At 38.9% G+C, this 18,509-nt stretch overlaps 1 protein-coding gene across 5 annotated transcripts in view; it reads right to left on the bottom strand.

Annotated features, from left to right (window-relative positions):
* The window catches only part of med23 (mediator complex subunit 23), a 94,999-nt gene that overhangs the window by 35,979 nt on the left and 40,511 nt on the right, over positions 1-18,509 (bottom strand). For 3 of the 5 annotated variants that reach the window (XM_041187637.1, XM_041187638.1, XM_041187639.1), the window contains 5 exons: positions 12,624-12,829; positions 11,300-11,480; positions 9,747-9,917; positions 5,515-5,731; positions 3,114-3,350 (listed from right to left, as the gene is read on the bottom strand). In XM_041187637.1, the coding sequence (XP_041043571.1) occupies positions 3,114-3,350; positions 5,515-5,731; positions 9,747-9,917; positions 11,300-11,480; positions 12,624-12,829 (1,012 nt within the window). The remainder of the gene's footprint in view (positions 1-3,113; positions 3,351-5,514; positions 5,732-9,746; positions 9,918-11,299; positions 11,481-12,623; positions 12,830-18,509) is intronic. The other 2 variants (XM_041187640.1, XM_041187641.1) reach the window with 1 other exon arrangement.

Here is an 18,509-nt window from a genome sequence, read left to right as displayed (position 1 = left end):
AAGATAATAGCTCCGACGATGTGGAATCTGTATGGGTAGAGCTGAGGAACACTAAGGAGCAAAAACCATTAGCCGGGGTTGTATTTAGGCCCCCAAACTGTAGTGGTGATGTTGGGAATGGCATTAAACAGGAAATTAGAGACACATGCAATAAAAGAACATCTGTAATTATAGGTGGCTTTAATCTGCATTCAGATTGGGCAAATCAAATTAGTAACAATACCGTAGAGGAGGAATTCCTGGAGTGTAAACAGGATGTTTTTCTGGACCAATATGTTGAGGAACCAACCAGAGATCAGGCCATCCTAGGCTGGGTATTGTGTAATGAGAAAGGAATAATTGGCAATCTAGTTCTGCGACGCCCCTTGGGCTGAGCGGCCCGAATATGATAGAATTCTTCATCAAGATGGAGAGTGATGTAGTTGATTCTGAGACTAGGGTCCTGAATCTTAATAAAGGAAACCACGATGGTATGCGGCGCGAGTTGGCTATGATGGATTGGGAAACATTACTTAAAGGGATGATGGTGGATAGGCAATGGCAAACATTCAAAGAGCGCATGGGTGAACTGCAACAATTGTTTACTCCTGTTTGGCTCAAAAGTAAAACAGGAAAGGTGGCCAAACCATGGCTTACAAGTGAAATTAGAGATAGTATTAGATCCAAGGAAGAGGCATACAAATTAGCTAAAAAAACAGACCTGAGGATTGGGAGCAGTTTAGAATTCAACAAAGGAGGATCAAGGAATTGATTAAGAAGGGGAAAATAGAGTACGAGAGTAAGCTTGCGGGGAACATAAAAACTGACTGTAAAAGTTTCTATAGGTATGTGAAAAGTAAAAGATTGGTGAAGACAAATGTAGGTCCCTTATAGTCAGTAGCAGGGGAATTTACAATGGGGAACAAAGAAATGGCTGACCAACTAAATACATACTTTGGTTCTGTCTTCACAAAGGAGGACACAAATAACACAACAGAAATGTTGGGGAACACAGGGTTTAGTGAGAGGGAGGAACTGAAAGAAATCAGTATTAGTAGGGAAATGGTGTTGGGGAAATTGATGGGGTTGAAGGCTGATAAATCCCCAGGGCCTGATAATCTACATCCCAGAGTGCTTAAGGAAGTGGCCCTAGAAACGGTGGATGCTTTGGTGGTCGTCTTCTAAGATTCTATAGACTCTGGAACAGTGCCTACAGATTGGAGGGTAACTAATGTAACCCCACTATTTAAAAAGGAAGGTTGAGAGAAAACGGGGAATTATAGACCAGTCAGCCTGATGTCGATAGTGGGGAAAATTCTAGAGTCCATTATAATGGATTTAATAGCTGAGCACTTGGAAAACAGAGGCAGAATTGGATAGCGTCAGCATGGATTTACGAAAGGGAAATCATGCTTCACAAATCTACTGGAATTTTTCGAGGATGTAACTAGTAGAGTTGATGAGCGGGAGCCAGTGGATGTGGTTTATTTGGACTTTCAGAAGGCTTTTGATAAAGTCCCAAATAAGAGATTAGCATGTAAAATTAAAGTGCATGGGACTGGGGGGTAGTGCGTTGAAATGGATAGAAAACTGCCTGGCAGACAGGAAACAAGGATTGGGAATAAATGGGTCTTTTTCCAAATGACAGGCCGTGACTAGTGGGGTACTGCAGGGATCAGTGCTGCAACCCCAGCTAATCACAATATATATTAATGATTTACATAAACTAAATGTAATATCTCCAAATTTGCAGATGACATAAAGCTAAGTGGGAGGGTGAGCTGTGAGGAGGATGCAGAGATGCTTCAGCATGATTTGGACAAGCTGAGTGAGTGGGCAAATGCATGGCAGATGCAGTATGATGTGGATAAATGTGAGGCTATCCACTTTGGTAGCAAAAGCAGGAAGGCAGATGATTACCTGAATGGCTATAAATTAAGAGAGGGGAACGTGCTATGAGACCTGGGTGTCCTCGTACACCAGTCGCTGAAGGTAAGCATGCAGGTGCAGCAGGTGGTAAAGAAGGCAAATGGTATGTTGGCCTTCATAGCGAGAGGATTCGAGTACTGGAGCAGGGATGTCTTGCTGCAATTATACAGGGCCTTGGTGACCGCAACTGGAATATTGTGTGCAGTTTTGGTCTCCTTATCCAAGGAAGGATGTTCTTGCTTTAGAGGGAGTGCAGCGAAGGTTTACCAGACTGATTCCTGGGATGGCAAGATTGACATATGAGGAGAGATTGAGTCGGTTAGGATTATATTCGCTGGAGTTCAGAAGAATGAGGGGGGATCTCAGAAACCTGTAAAATTCTAACAGGGCTAGACAGGGTAGATGCAGGAAGGATGTGCCCAATGGTGGGGGAGTCCAGAACCAGGGATCACAGTCTGAGGATACAGGGTAGACCATTTAGGATTGAGATGAGGAGAAATTCCTTCACCCAGAGAGTGATGAGCCTGTGGAATCTGCTACCACAGAAAGTAGTTGAGGCCAAAACACTGTTTTCAAGAAGGAGTCAGATATAGCTCTTGGGGCAAAAGTGATCAAAGGATATGGGGAGAAAGCGGGAGCAGGCTATTGAGTTGGATGATCAGTCATAATCATAATGAATGGCGGAGCAGGCTCGAAGGGCCAAATTGCCTACTCCTGCTCCTATTTTCTATGTTTCTATGTAAAATAAACAAAACAACTATATTTTCATTCTTATTAATTAAGTTGTGTCTTAATCTGCAGATATAGTAGGAGCTGAACAAGATGAAGAGGATCGTAACTGGACAAACTTATTCTGCATAAACTACAAATAAACATTAATCATCTAGAACTACCAATATCTGTTCGAAAGTTTCTTGAATGCTTTCGCTACACTTGGACACTAATTCAAAAATCCTGTATGTAGCAATGAATTACTTCACATCAGTACTTTAATGAAAACATAAGAATCATAAAAATCTTTTGAATCTCTGGAAGAAACCTCAACATAATAATTTAACAAACTTTCAGTCGGGTGTGTTTCTTGTAAAGGCAATATTCTGGTTGTGATTCATATATCCTCTAATGAAATTATATTGACTAATCAAGGCTTTTTGTGGTGTTCACTTGCTGCACAAGACAATCTAGCTAGCATAGAGAAAGGATATTCTCTACTAATCGACCAATTAACTTGCAGTAGTATGTGTCGTCAGGAACCCATGGATTGTCTTCTCGTGCATTCATGGCAGATTTCAGATAGGTTTCACTTAAACACCAGCCTTGCGGTCTGTTATCTTTTAGTGAGCCAATGACTGCATGAACGAGCTTGCGTTTAAGATTTGTGCGATCTCGCAGATGTCTCTCATAATAATGAAGTGTGTTGTACAGGTAGGTCACAGGCCGGTCTACAGTGGAAACAAAAATGCATGTCCCTCAGTCAACTGAAAAAAAATATATCTGAGATGCTATATTTTAGTTCATTTAGTGAAAACAGAACAAGCATTTCTTTTCAAAATAAAAATGCAAATTCTCCCCACAATCAGGAGTGCAATAATATTTGAAGGCACCATCAGTGCCATTCTTTGGCTGATTGTCCACCAAGATTGTTCAATTGTTACATTGAGAGACTGAGAAGTTAGGATTATTCTTTTCATTGAATAAGGGGAGATTTAATTGAGGTGTTCAAAATCATGAAGGAATTTTGAGACAGCAAATAAAGAGAAACTGCAGTGGCAGAAGGGTGGGTAACCAGAGGACACAGATTTAAGGTGATTGATAAAAGAACCAGAGACAGCATCAGGAAGAAGATTTTACGCAGCGAGTTATGATCTGGAATGCAAGATCTGGAAGAGTGACACAGATTTAACAAAAACTTTCAAAAGGGAATTGGATAAATAATTGAAGAGGAAAAACTACAGGCCAAGGAGAAAGAGAAAGGGTGTGGGACTAATTGGACAGCTCTTTCAAAGAACAGATACACACAAGAACCTAAGAATCTCCTTCGGTGCTGTATAATTATTTGATTCTATAAAGAATCAGGTGGTTAATTTTCTTCTCCAAGAGAAAACTTGATCATTAGAACCTAGAACAATACCTAAATAATACACTTCTTTACATTTACTTTCTTTTACATACTGTAAAAGAAAATCTCTCACACATCCTATTCATTTTGAGCGCTGACATGACTTGGGGTTTGAAACAGTTTCTAGTTCACTCTGTAGTGTTGACAATTAAGTATATTCATCACTTCAGACAAATTTCTCAAATACCCTTTACACCTTTTCCATCTTTCAAAATCTCTACTTGCTGTAGGAATCTCAGGTCACTGCCCTCTCTCCCATAAAGCCTTAACATAGCCATCATCCAATCCTTCCCAAACACGAATGTCCTCCACTTATTCAACAAGAAGAACCCTGTTGCTTAGCAATCTTCTTTGGATGCATGGCCCAGCATGGATCCTTCACTCTTCCAATTTACCCAATTTTTTTTGAAGTTGTTGTTGAATCTGCTTCCACCACCCTTCCAGGCAGTACATTCCAAATCTTAACTCATTGCATAGAAGTTTTTCCTTGTGTCATCTCTTGGGGACAAATTTAACCCCAAAACATGTAGGTTTGGATCAGGTGGGAAGTTAAAATGATAAAAATTTCAAACTCAATCCAAATTCACCTACTTCTGGCTTTAACGGTGACAGGACAAGTGACCAATCAGCTCTGTTAAAACCTTCTTTCATTTACATTTTCTATTTTTGACCCATGAACATTCGTTTTCCCTAGCCTTGGGAAATCTGGCAGATAAAGGGAACTGACAGTGTGTGGATTCAGAAAGCAAGTGTCTTTACAGCTTGGTTTGTGGGCCAGGAGGAGCAGCAGTACTTCCTCTCGGCCTAACAAGCTACCCAGTAAACCCATCTTACGATCCGTGTGGTCCCCACATTCAAATCACCTACACCCGATTCACTCCAACACCCAGCAATCACCGATACCTCACCGTGAGCTCTCTGTTCCACCGCGATCTCTGCCTTCTTGGCCCTGCAAATTTTTCAAGTATTTATTCAATTCTTGGGAGTTATTATTGTATCTACTTCCACCTTGGTTTTAGGCAGTGGATTCCAGATTACAACCACATTAATTCTTTCCCCTCACTTCATCCCATTTAAAACAGTCAACTTATAACTTAGGGATGCCATAAAAATCTTGCTCCTGCAGTGTATTTGATGAGTATTCTCTCTTCAGTAGGGGCAAATCTTTTTGAGATTCTGCACCACTGGCCGTGTCTCGTGCATATCAAGTGGCTCAACAGAAAATCATTGGCACCGCACTTGTAATTTTCCATTAGGTTGCCCTGCTGGTGTTAAGAGGCTTGAAAATTCCATCTTACATTTGCTGATAATAGGCTTAAAATATGAGCAACCTTGATGCTAAGAATAACATATCAGTTCACTTGCCACACAAAAAAACAGGATTGAAACTGAGCTAGTTATGGAAAAAATATAAACTACATCTATCTCATTAATGCACAAAGAAATAGATAATGTCTATTGAATATTCCAAAATACAAAAAACCTACCATGAAACTTATATAGGCCTCCTAGGTGATCAAGAAGTGTTTCCAAAGATTTTGAAACTGGAAGTAATTCTAAAAATCTGTGGATTACAATATCAAACACTGGCAAAAATCGAAGGCAGACATTTCCAAAATAAATGGGGAGATACTGAGGCTGAATCTGGACGGGGGGATTAACCTGTTCAGCCAGGCCCTCAAAATACAGCTTTTCAGGATATTTCTGAAAGAGAAAAACAACAAATAGAGAACCTTCAGACAATGGATGTCAAAATGGATTCTATTCCTACACAAATTTCTTATAAATATTTTGCACTTCTAATTCTGTCTTTTTAAATATTAATTAGCAGCATAATTTTATTTTCAAGAGCAACAGTTTATATGAAAAGGTTACAGTCTTTAATAACAAAAGGACATAAAAACCTTTCAAACTAAATTTTCTAGTGATTTATTAAACAGCTGTTGTACAGAGTATAATGAGTTTGCAGGCCACTTCTCATACCAAATCTATGTTTAAAAACAGATTTTGAAACATACGCACCCACACACAAAGGAAGACAAATGAGGTTCTGACCTGAACAAAAACTCAATGACCTTTCCTTTCCCTAGTGGAGATTTTCCACTTCAGCCTTGCAAGCCAAAGGCTTTCTTATGCCTTTCCAAACAGAGCTGTACCTTTATATATCTGTATAAAAAATGTGAAGGGTTGCATCTGCCGAGTGGGTACACCGCTGGTTCCTCTGATTGCTATCCAATAAGCCTCGCCAACAATGCTGACAAATTATTCTGCTTGAAAACTGCAATCTTAGTTTCAGGCAGCTATCTTAAAAATATTTTTATGATTACAGTCAATGGCTACCTCAAATCTGGATACAGCAATATTTTCCATTGGTTAATTATATTTTCCATGCAAAAATAAAACAAAATCTTTCAAGGGTCTTTACTTGAATTAATGGATTGGAATGCTGATTGATACCAAGAATGAATTTGACCTGAACTGCTGACTACATGAAGTGCATAAGTTCAAACCAAGATTTTCTTTAGCGCTTTTGTGTGTTGATACTCATACTATCTTGAACATTTTGCAAACTTTGACCATGAAGTATAGCTTGCTGTGGAATGAAGTTGTCAAATTTTAATGAATATAGTGGGACCCTACTATCTTGGAAATGGTCTCCCAATGAACCTTTGAAGAAAAAATAAACGTTTTGTGCAATTTTTAAAAAAAGGGTTGTCTACATTTGCAAATTCCACAAATAATATAGTTTTCCTACTATTAATAGAAGTGGGATGGGAAGAGGGGGAGAAAAACTAAATGTTAAGTCAAAAAATCGATTGAATAAAATTCAGTCAAACCTTTGGGGCTCACTTTATAATGGTTGTAAATAAGAATGTAACTTGAGTAACGTATCCATTATCTATCACTGAGCTGAACCACATTGGATGATTACTGTACAACTGAACATCTGATTTTGGTCATGTCATAAAATTACATCAATTTTCCTCTTACTTGAACTGTGCCCAAAGAGTCCTTATAGCAAGACAATTCAAATGAGGTTTTAGACCAAATAATGTAAAGCTCCAGTTATGACAAACCATTTCTCAAACTTGGAGCCATCTTTAGCTGAGCAGTTGGTATGGTGCTAACAAAGAATGTTTCTTCTATGTGCTAAAGTATTAGTATAGTTCATAATATCTGCTCTGAAGTTTGCTTCACAAGCTTTGTAGCAATCACTTTCAGTAAACATCAAACAGCTCAGATATCAGCAGGGAAATGGAAAAGCTGACTTAAAATGTACAAATTGAAATGGATTTAAAAAATAATAAATGCAAAAAATGCTATACCTTATTTTAGTATCTAGTTTAATTAGAATGAAGGAAGAAAAATTACATTACTATTGACTTGTATTACAATTGGGCCAGTACAGGGTTAAATGTTAAATTCATTAGGATCAGAGCTCAAACCGAGAGCATAACGTGTCATTGACAGTGCTATCAAGCGATTCTTACCCACCAATAACATGCTCATCAATGCTCAGTTTGGGTTCTGCCGGCACCATTTGGCTTCAGAGCTCATTACAACTTTGGTCCCAACATGAACAAAAGAGATGAATGTAAGAGGAGAGATGAAGAGTAACTTGCCTTGGGCATCAAGGCAAGACCTGACTGCGTGTGGCATCAAGGAGCTCTAGCAAAATTGAAGTCAATGGGAATTAGGCAGAAAATTCCACTTCCAGCAATCATACCTAGTGCAAAGGCTGTAGTTGGTGGGAAGCCAAACATCTCAGCCCAAGAACATTAATAGAGGAGTTCCTTGGGGCACTGCCCTAGCCCAAACATTTTCAGCTGCTTCATCAACCACCTTTCCTTTATCATAAGATCAGAAGTGAAGATGTTCACTGATAAGTGCAGTATTCAGTTCCATTTATAACTGTGCAGATAATGAAGCAGTCTGAGACTGCATGCAACAAGACCTGGACAACATTTAGTCAACAAATAGAAATAACATTCAGACTATACAAGTGCCAGGCAATGACCATCTCCAACATGAGACACACAAACCACACCCCCATGACATCCACAGCATTCCCATTGCTGAATCTTCCATCAACACCCTGGGGAGGGTCACAACTGACCAGAAACTGAACTGGACCAGCCATATAAATACTGTGGCTACAAGAGCAGGTGAAAGGCTAGGGATTCTGTGGCGAGAAACTCACCTCCTAATTCCCCAAAGTCTGCCTACTATCTACAAACCACAGGCCAGGAATATAATGGAATTCTCCCCATTTGCCGGATGAATGTAGCTCCAACAGCACTCAATTGCCTGGAAGAGGCGTTTTGCTCCTCTTGAGCCCATAAAATGTAAAGTTAAAGCTTACTTTTAGATGTCTTCTCAGAGCAGCATTCATTGCATATTTTAAGTGATAATGAGTGCCCACTCAAACCATTGTTAAAAGGCTGTCAGGATAATAAACATGGATTCACAAATAGGCATGAGGCTACTGCCTAATTTATGTGGTTACCTAATCAGCAGCATACATAATGGCATTACAACTCCCGCAGGAACAGCGCGCATAATTAACCCACTCCTTTATGACTGCCCCTCACCCACTTGTGCTCAGTAGAAATTATCCCTCTAATTCCCCATTACTATATGTGTGGGCTGTTACTCACATTGCATGGTCCCTTTAAGATTGCCATGCAGCTGCACATGCATGCTTCTGGGAACCTCTGCTTGCACGTCGTCTGTTTGACCCCTACTGGTGAATTCTGGATTGCTGGGCAGTCACACACCCACGCAACTTAAAAGGACTATTGCTCGGCAAAGGAAATTAAAAGCCACCCTGCCTTCAGCTCATCTTTTTACCGACTGCTCTTTTCCTTTTAATGCTATCTATTAAAATTCACTTTTCGCTCTAAGTGTACTTTTAAAAATAATTATAACAGCCAAGAACACAAAATACAACAAACTACAAACTTAGCTAGAATATGCTGTCAAAAAAGGAAGAACGGCAGAACAGAAGTTCACCCTATTCATTTCAATGATTTCCATTTAGTGCTGTAACTGGAACCCTAAATCATTAACACAATTTTTAAAAGGGGAAATCAAGGTCCAAAGCTTAGGTAACTTTGTCATTAAATACTTTTTGTGATTGTAACTGTCATTTATATATGTCTTCCTCCAGTGAATGGAATTCTGCAATTTGAAATTGACATATATACCACCAAAAAGTAACATTTAGAAAATAGCATGAGACTCCTTTTGGCTAGAGGTGCATGATTGAAAGCTTTGAAAAACAGGTTCGTATTTTTGGAATCACTGAATCCAACATGCAAGCAAAAGCACTACCAAGATTTCATGATTATCAGGTTAGCTTACAGTTGTTTCACTACACAATCCGTTTAACACAAGATTTGAAAATGCCTTTCATCTGGTAAGTTTTTGAAAAATAAAAGGTTTAATTTTTGAAGAATGATAAATTTTAAGTTCTGTATAAAAATGATACATTTGTGTCACGGCTATGAAGCTTTTTGTATGTCAAGGGCTACCAATATTGACTAACAAAATACATGAAAAACTATTCTCAATTAGAAATGGAAAATGGATACAGAACAGTCTTTACAAAGAGGACCACGGATCTGCTACTGATATTTAAACTATAAAACCTTGCATCAATACCTTTAGTTTTATATCTGACATAAAACATTAGAGATGACCAGAGGCAGTCACTCACCTTGTGGTAGTTCATGTGTTTTGTATGCCAGTCACTCTGCAGCCAGTGCTCTGGGGAGTTTTCCTTCACAAAGTCACTCACTCGGTTCCTAAAATCATTTGGTTTTAACAGCAGTAGCTGAATAATGAAGTAACAGACTTGGGCCTCATTTCCCTCATGACTTCGCAAAGCCTACATTTAAAATTAAAATCCAAGCTTCCATTACAATAGAGCTTTTTGAAGGTCATTGCTAACAATAGTGTCAATTTTTTCTCTACAATAGACAAAAGAAGGTGATGATGATAAGCTTTGGGGAATTTCAGTGGCTGGTTACTTTCACATCCTCATTCTTCGTTGTGCCTCACAGATTTAACAACTACTGTCCAGCTTTTGCAGTAGTACCAGTGGCAAAGCTGTCAGTACTCTATTGAAACCAACGGAAATTTCAGGAGTCTACAGATGTGCAGAACAACGTGGAAATCTAGAAGGTGCTATCAGTGAATCTCCCCAGAAGGTGCTCTGTTGAGGCACTGCCTCCCCAGACCGCAATCCTTAAGCAGTCAGTGAATTGATGAAAACGTCTAATGTCTTACTGTAAAAACCCTTGGAAAAAGTTTTGTTGTTGAATGAGGTACAACTAGGTTTTTAAATGGCATATTAACCTCTCATTACTGCTTGACCACCCTTACCGACCCTGAAAAACTAATTCTACATTATGATAAAAAGTTCCACGTTTTTGAACTGTTTAAAATTTGCTTATATTGCAGCCTTGATCTTAACCCATATTCACAAACATTTATTTTGTTATCTGGAAATTAAAATTAATAATGAAGGGATTCACTGATTTTAACTTACTGTTTGTGAAGATACTTCAATGTAATTGGCTGCTTACCCTGCTGGCTGGCATCCTGCAGCTATACACCTGGAGATCCCCTTGATTTGGCACCAGATTTAAACTTTCATTGGCAAAGAGCAACTCCACACCACAGATCTCTAGTTCTTTGTGGGCGGCTCTCTTTGAGGTTATCAGTAAGTTTGCTTCTCTGCTCACTGCAAAATCTAGGCCAACTACATTTTACTTTGAAGGGGAGGGGGAATCAAGTAGAGCACAACTCCAGATACAAAAGGAGAGAAATCCTATCCATCAGTTACAATATCAACAATCCAGTTATAAGATAAATTACACATAATTCCCTTTGAAATCTGTCAAACGAGATTTCTTAAAAGTTAGTTGTGCGGGTGAACAGGAAAACAAATCAGAACCATAAATTCCAAATTCCAATGCACATCAGCATTAGTCCTTGTTGGACCTTATCTGAGAGGACTCAAAATGGGTGTCAAAAATAGAAAGAAAACTCAGTGCTTACTTTGAGGGGCATTCAAGTCACAAAAACTATGAAAATCTTAAGGTGTTATATATTCAATTCAAAAATGTTCATTTATCCAAGTTACAATATTCTAGTGCCTCAAAAATCTTGTTGGTCTGAAATATCAACAATGCTGCATGACATATTCCCATTCATAAAATGCTTTTTAAGAAACTTTAAAAGAGAATAACAGTGAACTGCAATTACCAGGCATAATATCAATCTGTCCAAGGTGACGATGTTATATTTCCACACCATGTCATTGAGGATCTCTATGCATTTATTCAGTTGTTGTCCTCCAGCAGAGGTTGAAAATTCGTAGACTAGGAAGTCAGCAAATGTTCGAACGTGAGCAACCAAAGCTCTAGCTCCTATTCTTTCCAACACTCTGCAGTCAAGTGAAGAAAACAAATCTCTTTTCAAAGGACATAATTTACAGAAAATTAATGTAATATAGTAATATACAAATGACATAACACATTTGTGAAGAACTAGAATAGAGAAATGGGCATTTTATAATATGAGCATTTACTTCTTTTGCTACCGCAAATAGGAATAAAGACATTTCCACTGGTTTAATATTAATGGCAAAACTATATTACAATACAAATTTAATTTTATGTAGATGAAAAATAAAGTAATTTTTAAAATTTATTTTGAATCAGCTAAAAACTGACAATGCCAATAAACAGAATCTCATTATCATATATACATTAAGTACAGGTCTATCTCCATTATTATTGCACACTGAAATACTGTCATCTTCAAATGAAGTGTGATTAGAGGGTGGAGGTTAGGACATAATTCAGTCCTTACTTTTATCTTACCCAGTATAAATTTCTATACCCATATTTACGAAAAGCTGCTTAGGTAAACTTGAGACACTGTAATTACACCTTCTCCTTGGTTTAGTTGCAGCATTTTTACTAAGAGGGAGGTGCAATCATGACTTGACATGCGAGATATACAAGTCTTGTGCCTTTACTTGTAATACTGACTACAACACCCCACACATCTCATAAGCAGGTCACCCCACTTCACACAATTTGCATTTTTTAAAAGCACAGTAAAGTCTTGTGCATAAAGAATTGTAAGGGCTATATTCAAGGATGAAACATACTGTTGCACAAACACCCTGTACAATTGCAGGCTGTGGGTTTGTATGTGGCCACTTTTCAAAATGAGGGGGGCACGATTTCTTCTCTGAAGGAAGTCAAAAAACAATACCCAATTAAGATGACAATTAAAATTTCAACTCCTGCACATCAAGATAGCTCAAAGTGTAACAATGGTAAGGTCTTAGGAACAAATCTGTTCTTTCAATTAAGAGAATGATACATGCCATGGTGGAGGGAGAAATTAAAAGAAAATGTTTTAATTAAACGAGATGGTAGCTAAACACATCCATGCTATTATCTGGCAGATCCACATCAAAACTACTTTGCAGGACATAGTTCGCACATGCAGACAGCCTGTTAATTTTTAATATCCCTCATTAAACTCACAGTAAGAAATCTCTTAAGGTGCTCACCTGTAGCCAATCTGGTTAATGTGATCTGTCTCTAATAACATTTTCCACAGCAGACAGAGGAAGAGTGGTGGAGATCCCTGCATGGAAAAGTGAGTGATGATATCATTCTCATTGGTCATGGACTTCCACTTCCTGTATTCTTCTTCTACGTTCTTCTTTAAATTAAACCGACTCTCCTGAGGCACATTGTTCTGCTTGAAAAACGCCTAACATAGATAAAATATCTCAAGTTAATATAAGTGCACAAAGAAATGTAATTTAGGTACTTAGATATTAAAACAAGAGAAAACAAAGTAGTGGTTGCCCATTTTTAAAATAAACTTGATCCAAGTACTCAATTCCATATCTGGTTGAACTACTTTAGATTTCAACTCACTAGGGGTTTAAAAACCTCCTGCTAATATTTCTACTCTAACATTAAAACATGTTTTTAATGGATTTTCCCTCTTTCTTTTTGTTTACTACTTAAAACAAATACCCAGACCATTTTCTTGAGTAGATATGGAAATAATACTCAAAATGACTTGTGATAGTATTCTTTTCTCTTTCTGGACGTCACTGATAATCCATGGCATATTTTTTATAATATGTTGAAGAATTCAACAGGATTAACTTAATGTGAATTATGGAAATTAGGTCAAAGAAATATTCCTTCATAAAAGAATCAAATGAAGCCAAGAATGAACTGCAGTAAAGAAACTTAAAACAGATAACACCCCTTGGGAATATACTATTACTACAACAAGTATTTATATATTGCTTTTAATGTAATAAAACATCCCAAGGTGTTTAACTGGAGAGTTAAGAAAAATTTGACACCAAACCAATAAGGCGATATTAGGGCAGATGGCCAAAAGTTTGGTTAGAGAGATAAATCTTAAGGAGTGCCTTAAAGCAGAAAGAGAGGTGCAGAACTGGAAAGGTGTAGAGAGGAGTGCAGATATCCTGAAGAGTTGTGGTAGTGAAGTTGATTAGACAGATAAGGAGGAGCAAGGAAGACAGAGGGATTTGAAAACAAGGATGAGCATTTTAAAATTGCTTAATTAGGAACCCAATAAACAGAAGAGATAGAATTGCATTGATATAGCACTTTTCATGACCATCAGACATTCCAAAGTACTTCACAGTACCTTGAAATACATTTACTGTTGTAAAATAGAAAACAAGGGAGCCAATTTTTGCACAGCAAGCTCCCAGAAACAGAAATGTTATAATGATCAGATAAAGTTTTTGATATTGATTGAGTGATAAATATTAGCCAGGACACCAGTGATAACTCCTTGTCCTTCTACAAAACAGTGCCCACGGGATTGTTTACATCCACCTGAGGGGGCAGATGGGGCCACAGTTTAATGCCTCTTTCGAAAAATGCCACACCTCTGACAGTGCAGCACTTCTCAGTGCTGAACTGGGAGTGTAAGCCTTGATTTTTGTGCTAAAGTGGGATTTGAATCTGGAATCTTGAGATTCAGAGGGGAGAGTGCTACCATCTGAGCAGCCATGGCTGAAATTGAAGGTCAGTGAACACAGTGGTAATGGGTAAATAGGACATGGTGCAAGCAAGGGCAAGGGCAGTAGAGTTTTGCATGACGTAAAGCTTACTCCTGGCAGGCTGGCCAGGAGTATGTTGAAATAGTCAAGTCTAGGTAAAGGGTAGATCGAGGGCTTCAGCAAGTGAGTTGAGGCAGAGTCAGATGATGTTAGGGAGTGGAAATAGGCAGTCTTAGTGGTATGTGGTCAGGGCCTCACCTCTGGGTCAAATATGATGTCAAGGTTACAATCAGTCTGGTTCAGCCTTAAAGATGCCAGGGAGGGGGATGTAGTTAGAAAACTGAGTTTGTAGTAGGGACCTACGATGATGCCTTCAACCTTAATTGGAGGAAATTTCTGCTCACCAAGCACTGGATATTGGACAAATGGACAGATAGTTTAACAACAGTGGGTGAATCGCAGGAGCTGGTGGTGAGGTAGAGCTTGGTGTCATCAGCTTATGTGAAAACTGATGCCACTGATATGAGGTTATCCCACCAACCCATAACAAAATGCATTAAAAATATTGGGTTAATGCAAACAATTTTTGAACCGTAAAAAGTGGCAATCAAGGTCTACTCAAAGTAGCAATTCTGATTCTGTAGCCTTTCATTGCAGGTGTGCATTTCATAGCTACTTGCCTTATAATACTGATGCTCTTCCATAAAACTATAGTAGAAAACACAGGTCATTCTGAGGTTATTGCAATATCTTCATCATTCCTGTATGGTTTAGTTTCGAAAGACAGCAAATTACTTTCCTGAGGTACTTCAACAACTTGCCTTCTGGATTTATACCCAGTTCTCCTGCATCTGTTTGAACATGCCTAATCACGCTTCCCTTCCATCTCCACCATCAAAACAGCCCCAACCAAAATCACAAACAACATTCACTGTGACTCCATCATATTTACAGATTTTTGACTATTTGACCCGTGTGGAATTTTAGGTAAATTACATCAAGATGTTCGTCCAAGATGAATTCATCAATAAGGAGCTAAATGTGCAGAACACACAGACCTTTGAGAATGCTGATTAAATCCAGATGAACCAGATGGAGAAGTACTGCTTCCCAAGTAACACTGCTTGAGACAATGCATGTGCATCGAGACGTTCAAGCAAACATTCACCTAGTCAGAAAATGTTAGAAAACACCCAGGTCAGGCCTGCTAAGTCTTTTCCAGAATTTTCTGCTTTTAATTTGCTTTTTAGCAATTTTTGCTTTTGTTCACTCATAATATACAGGAATGGCTTCAAGGGTTGGTGGCAGTTTGATTAACAGCTTAAATGGCCAATTTTCAGACACAGTTAAGTTGGAGGAGGTTTAGAGACTTTCCTGTCCAGCTACAGAAAAAATTCTGCAGAATCTGGAATGGGAGTCAGAGTTAAAACTCCTTTCTTAAATTTAGTGCTGATTAGTATCAGAGAATTGCTACTCAGTAAAATGAAATTAGCCTAATAGGGATAGTTTGGAATTCTTTGTTGTTTTCTGTGTTATAAGAGCATTATAAAATGGATTCACTAAGTGAACTATGTTTCCATGCCAGTCCCACTGATGTGCTTTTACTCTTTAGTCCACCCCTTTCCCAGCCAGATTATTTTCCCATAATTTAAACTTGCTTGCGTTAAAGATAGGACAGGTTCTTGACTACCTACACACACTGCTGAGGGAAATCAACTAGTGAGTAAAACAATGAAATATTTGTTACAACTATCACAGCACACTAATACAAAAGCAAAATATTGTGGATGCTGGATATCTGAAATAAAAACTGTAAATGCTGGTTATGCTCAGCAGACCAGGCAGCATCTGAACATAGAGAAACAAAGTTAACATTTCAGTTCAATGTTCTGATTGAAAGGTCACTGCTCTGAAAAGTTAACTCAATTTCTCTTCCAACAGATGCAGACTGATTTGCTTAGTATTCCCAGCATGAACTTCTGATCATATAAGTGAAGTCTGCTTATGGGAGAGAAACCCTTGCTGTTCATCTCAAGAGAGTATCAAACTCAAACCGAAAGCAGGCTGTGACCATAGTGCAACAGATTATGATCTTCCTCGGCAGCCAATGACATGGGCACACCATCATTCTTCAATGCCTCTCCTCCACAAGCCAAATCCACAAGGCTGCCTTTTTTTGCTTCCAAACTTACTTAATCCATTTTTGTCAAAGCATCCTAACAATGGCTTCTCTACTACCCCAGTACCATCCAATATGGAGTTTTCCCAAAAAATCTTCCTGGGCAGCCACTTCATCCTTATTTGCATGTTGCCTCTTTGTGTCATCTGAAGACATGAAAGTTTCTGCATTTACAGTAACTGACATTCAAATCTACCTCTTGCCTCTCAACCTCATTCACCATCGTCACATTCACATGCTGCTTATCCAAAATCCAATCTTGGCTGAGCCTTAACTTCCTCCAGTTAAACAGTGGTAAGGTCATAGCCATTATCTTAAGTCATTGCCAGAAACATCATACCTTTCACACAGACTTCATCACTTTCCCTCAAGCACAGTCTTAGATTGAAGTAGACAGGTTGTAACTTGCGCATCCTGCTCAACTACAAACTTAAGTTTTCAATTGTATATCCTCTCCTTTACAACCACTTCTAATTCAGTCTTTGTACTTTCCTTGGTCCATCTGCTACTAAAACTGTTATTTACTCCTTTGTCACTTTAAGACTTCAATCCTTTCCTAGCCTGCCTCTCATCCTCCATAAACTTCAGCTCATCCAAAACTCTGCTGATTAAGAATGACATTTAAGCAAGTTCTATTCATTAATCATTGCTGCCTTTATCCATCTTTCTTAATTCCTAAAACCCAAAACATCTCAAACTAAAAATTCTCAACTTCACTTAAGTTCCTTCACTGCTTGCCCCTTCTTGTGTCTATAACCTACCAAACTCTGTTCCTTTGACTTTGGCCCCTGATTCTGAACCCCCTTTCTCTTTGTCCCATTGCTGGCCTTCAACCACCTAGGTTCACTTACTGCAATTTTCCCACTTAATCATAGTCATACAGTCATTATGGCACAGACGGAGGCCATTCAGCCAAAGAGTCCGTGCAACTCTCTGTAGAGCAAACTATGAGGTCCTATTTTCCCGCTTTATCCCTAAAGTCCTATAAGTTTATTAACTTTAAATGTCCATTCCAATTTCCTTAAGAAATTACTGATCGCCTCTAAAACCCTTCATCTATTTTCTCCTGCTTAAAGGCCGGCCTTTAAACTCATCTCATTGGCTAAGTTCATGGTCACTGTCATAGATTGGGATTTTTCCATAAAACACATGCAGCTAAGAGCCATTGATCTTAATTTGCAGCAGTGACTGATTGCCTCAGGCAGTTCCAGCTTGAGCTCTCGCTCAAGTGACAGTTGAGAGATTTTCAAATATGAAATAGGCTGTTGTTAGGACAAGTTTATAAACAATGGTCCTTTAGTTAGCAATGCCTAGTCATTCAGGACACATTCAGCACCTTGACAATTTGCTTTGACTCCTGCCAGTCCTGAAGGGGGGCACTTTTTAAAAAAATCAAGACATAAATTCAGAAAAGCACCAGAAAGGGTTCAAATGGAACACAGGTAACAAAGGCTGAGGGGAGAAAAATTTCCATACTGTCAGCAGAACAGAGAACACATCTACCTTCCCACATTGTGCAAGAACCCCTCCAAGTGGGCTAGTCTAATGCATTGTCTAAATTGTATTTCCTGCTGATGCAGTGGGTGCTGACTTTCTTCAAAGAGGGAGTAGACCGGTCCAAACATCGTACTATACAGAAGATAACTGGTTTTACAGATAACATATGACCCATGTAATTTCTTGGATTGGCTTAGGTCGTTCAAGAAGTCGGAGAGGAATTTTCCAGAGTATTTTATCATTTATTGGCACTGGGCTTTTGGCCTCCCCCAGGACAATGCATGGTAGCAGGGATTGAGAAGTCATGATGCTCCAGCCATTATGAAGTGGGGTAGGTTTAATGGACTAGCTGGTTGTTTTCTGCCCATCCTTTTAATATGTTCACATTCTTTATTTTTGTAATGGTACACAACAGAAGTTGAATTGTTTGGCAACTGTCACAGAGTACATGGACTGAATTTTGCCGTCGGCAAGCAGGGGGCGGGGGCTGCTTGCCAACGCAAAAATGACGCAGGATGATGTGGGGGGGGGCACCCCCAAAATCATCCTGCCCCATTCATATCTTCAGGAAGGTGGGGGCACAGCAAAATCAGCTGTCCGCCCACCGACCTGTCAATGGCCAATTGAGGCCATTGACAGGATAATTAAAACAATCAAAGGACCTGCCTGTCCAACCTTAAGGTTGGTGGGCAGGCCAGGAGCCCCAACGGGCTTCTGAA

This window comes from Carcharodon carcharias, chromosome 5, assembly GCF_017639515.1.
Source record: "Carcharodon carcharias isolate sCarCar2 chromosome 5, sCarCar2.pri, whole genome shotgun sequence".
NCBI classification, from domain to species: domain Eukaryota; kingdom Metazoa; phylum Chordata; class Chondrichthyes; order Lamniformes; family Lamnidae; genus Carcharodon; species Carcharodon carcharias.
Note: the sequence above shows the minus strand (reverse complement) of the source record. Positions and strands in the feature narration are given on the sequence as shown.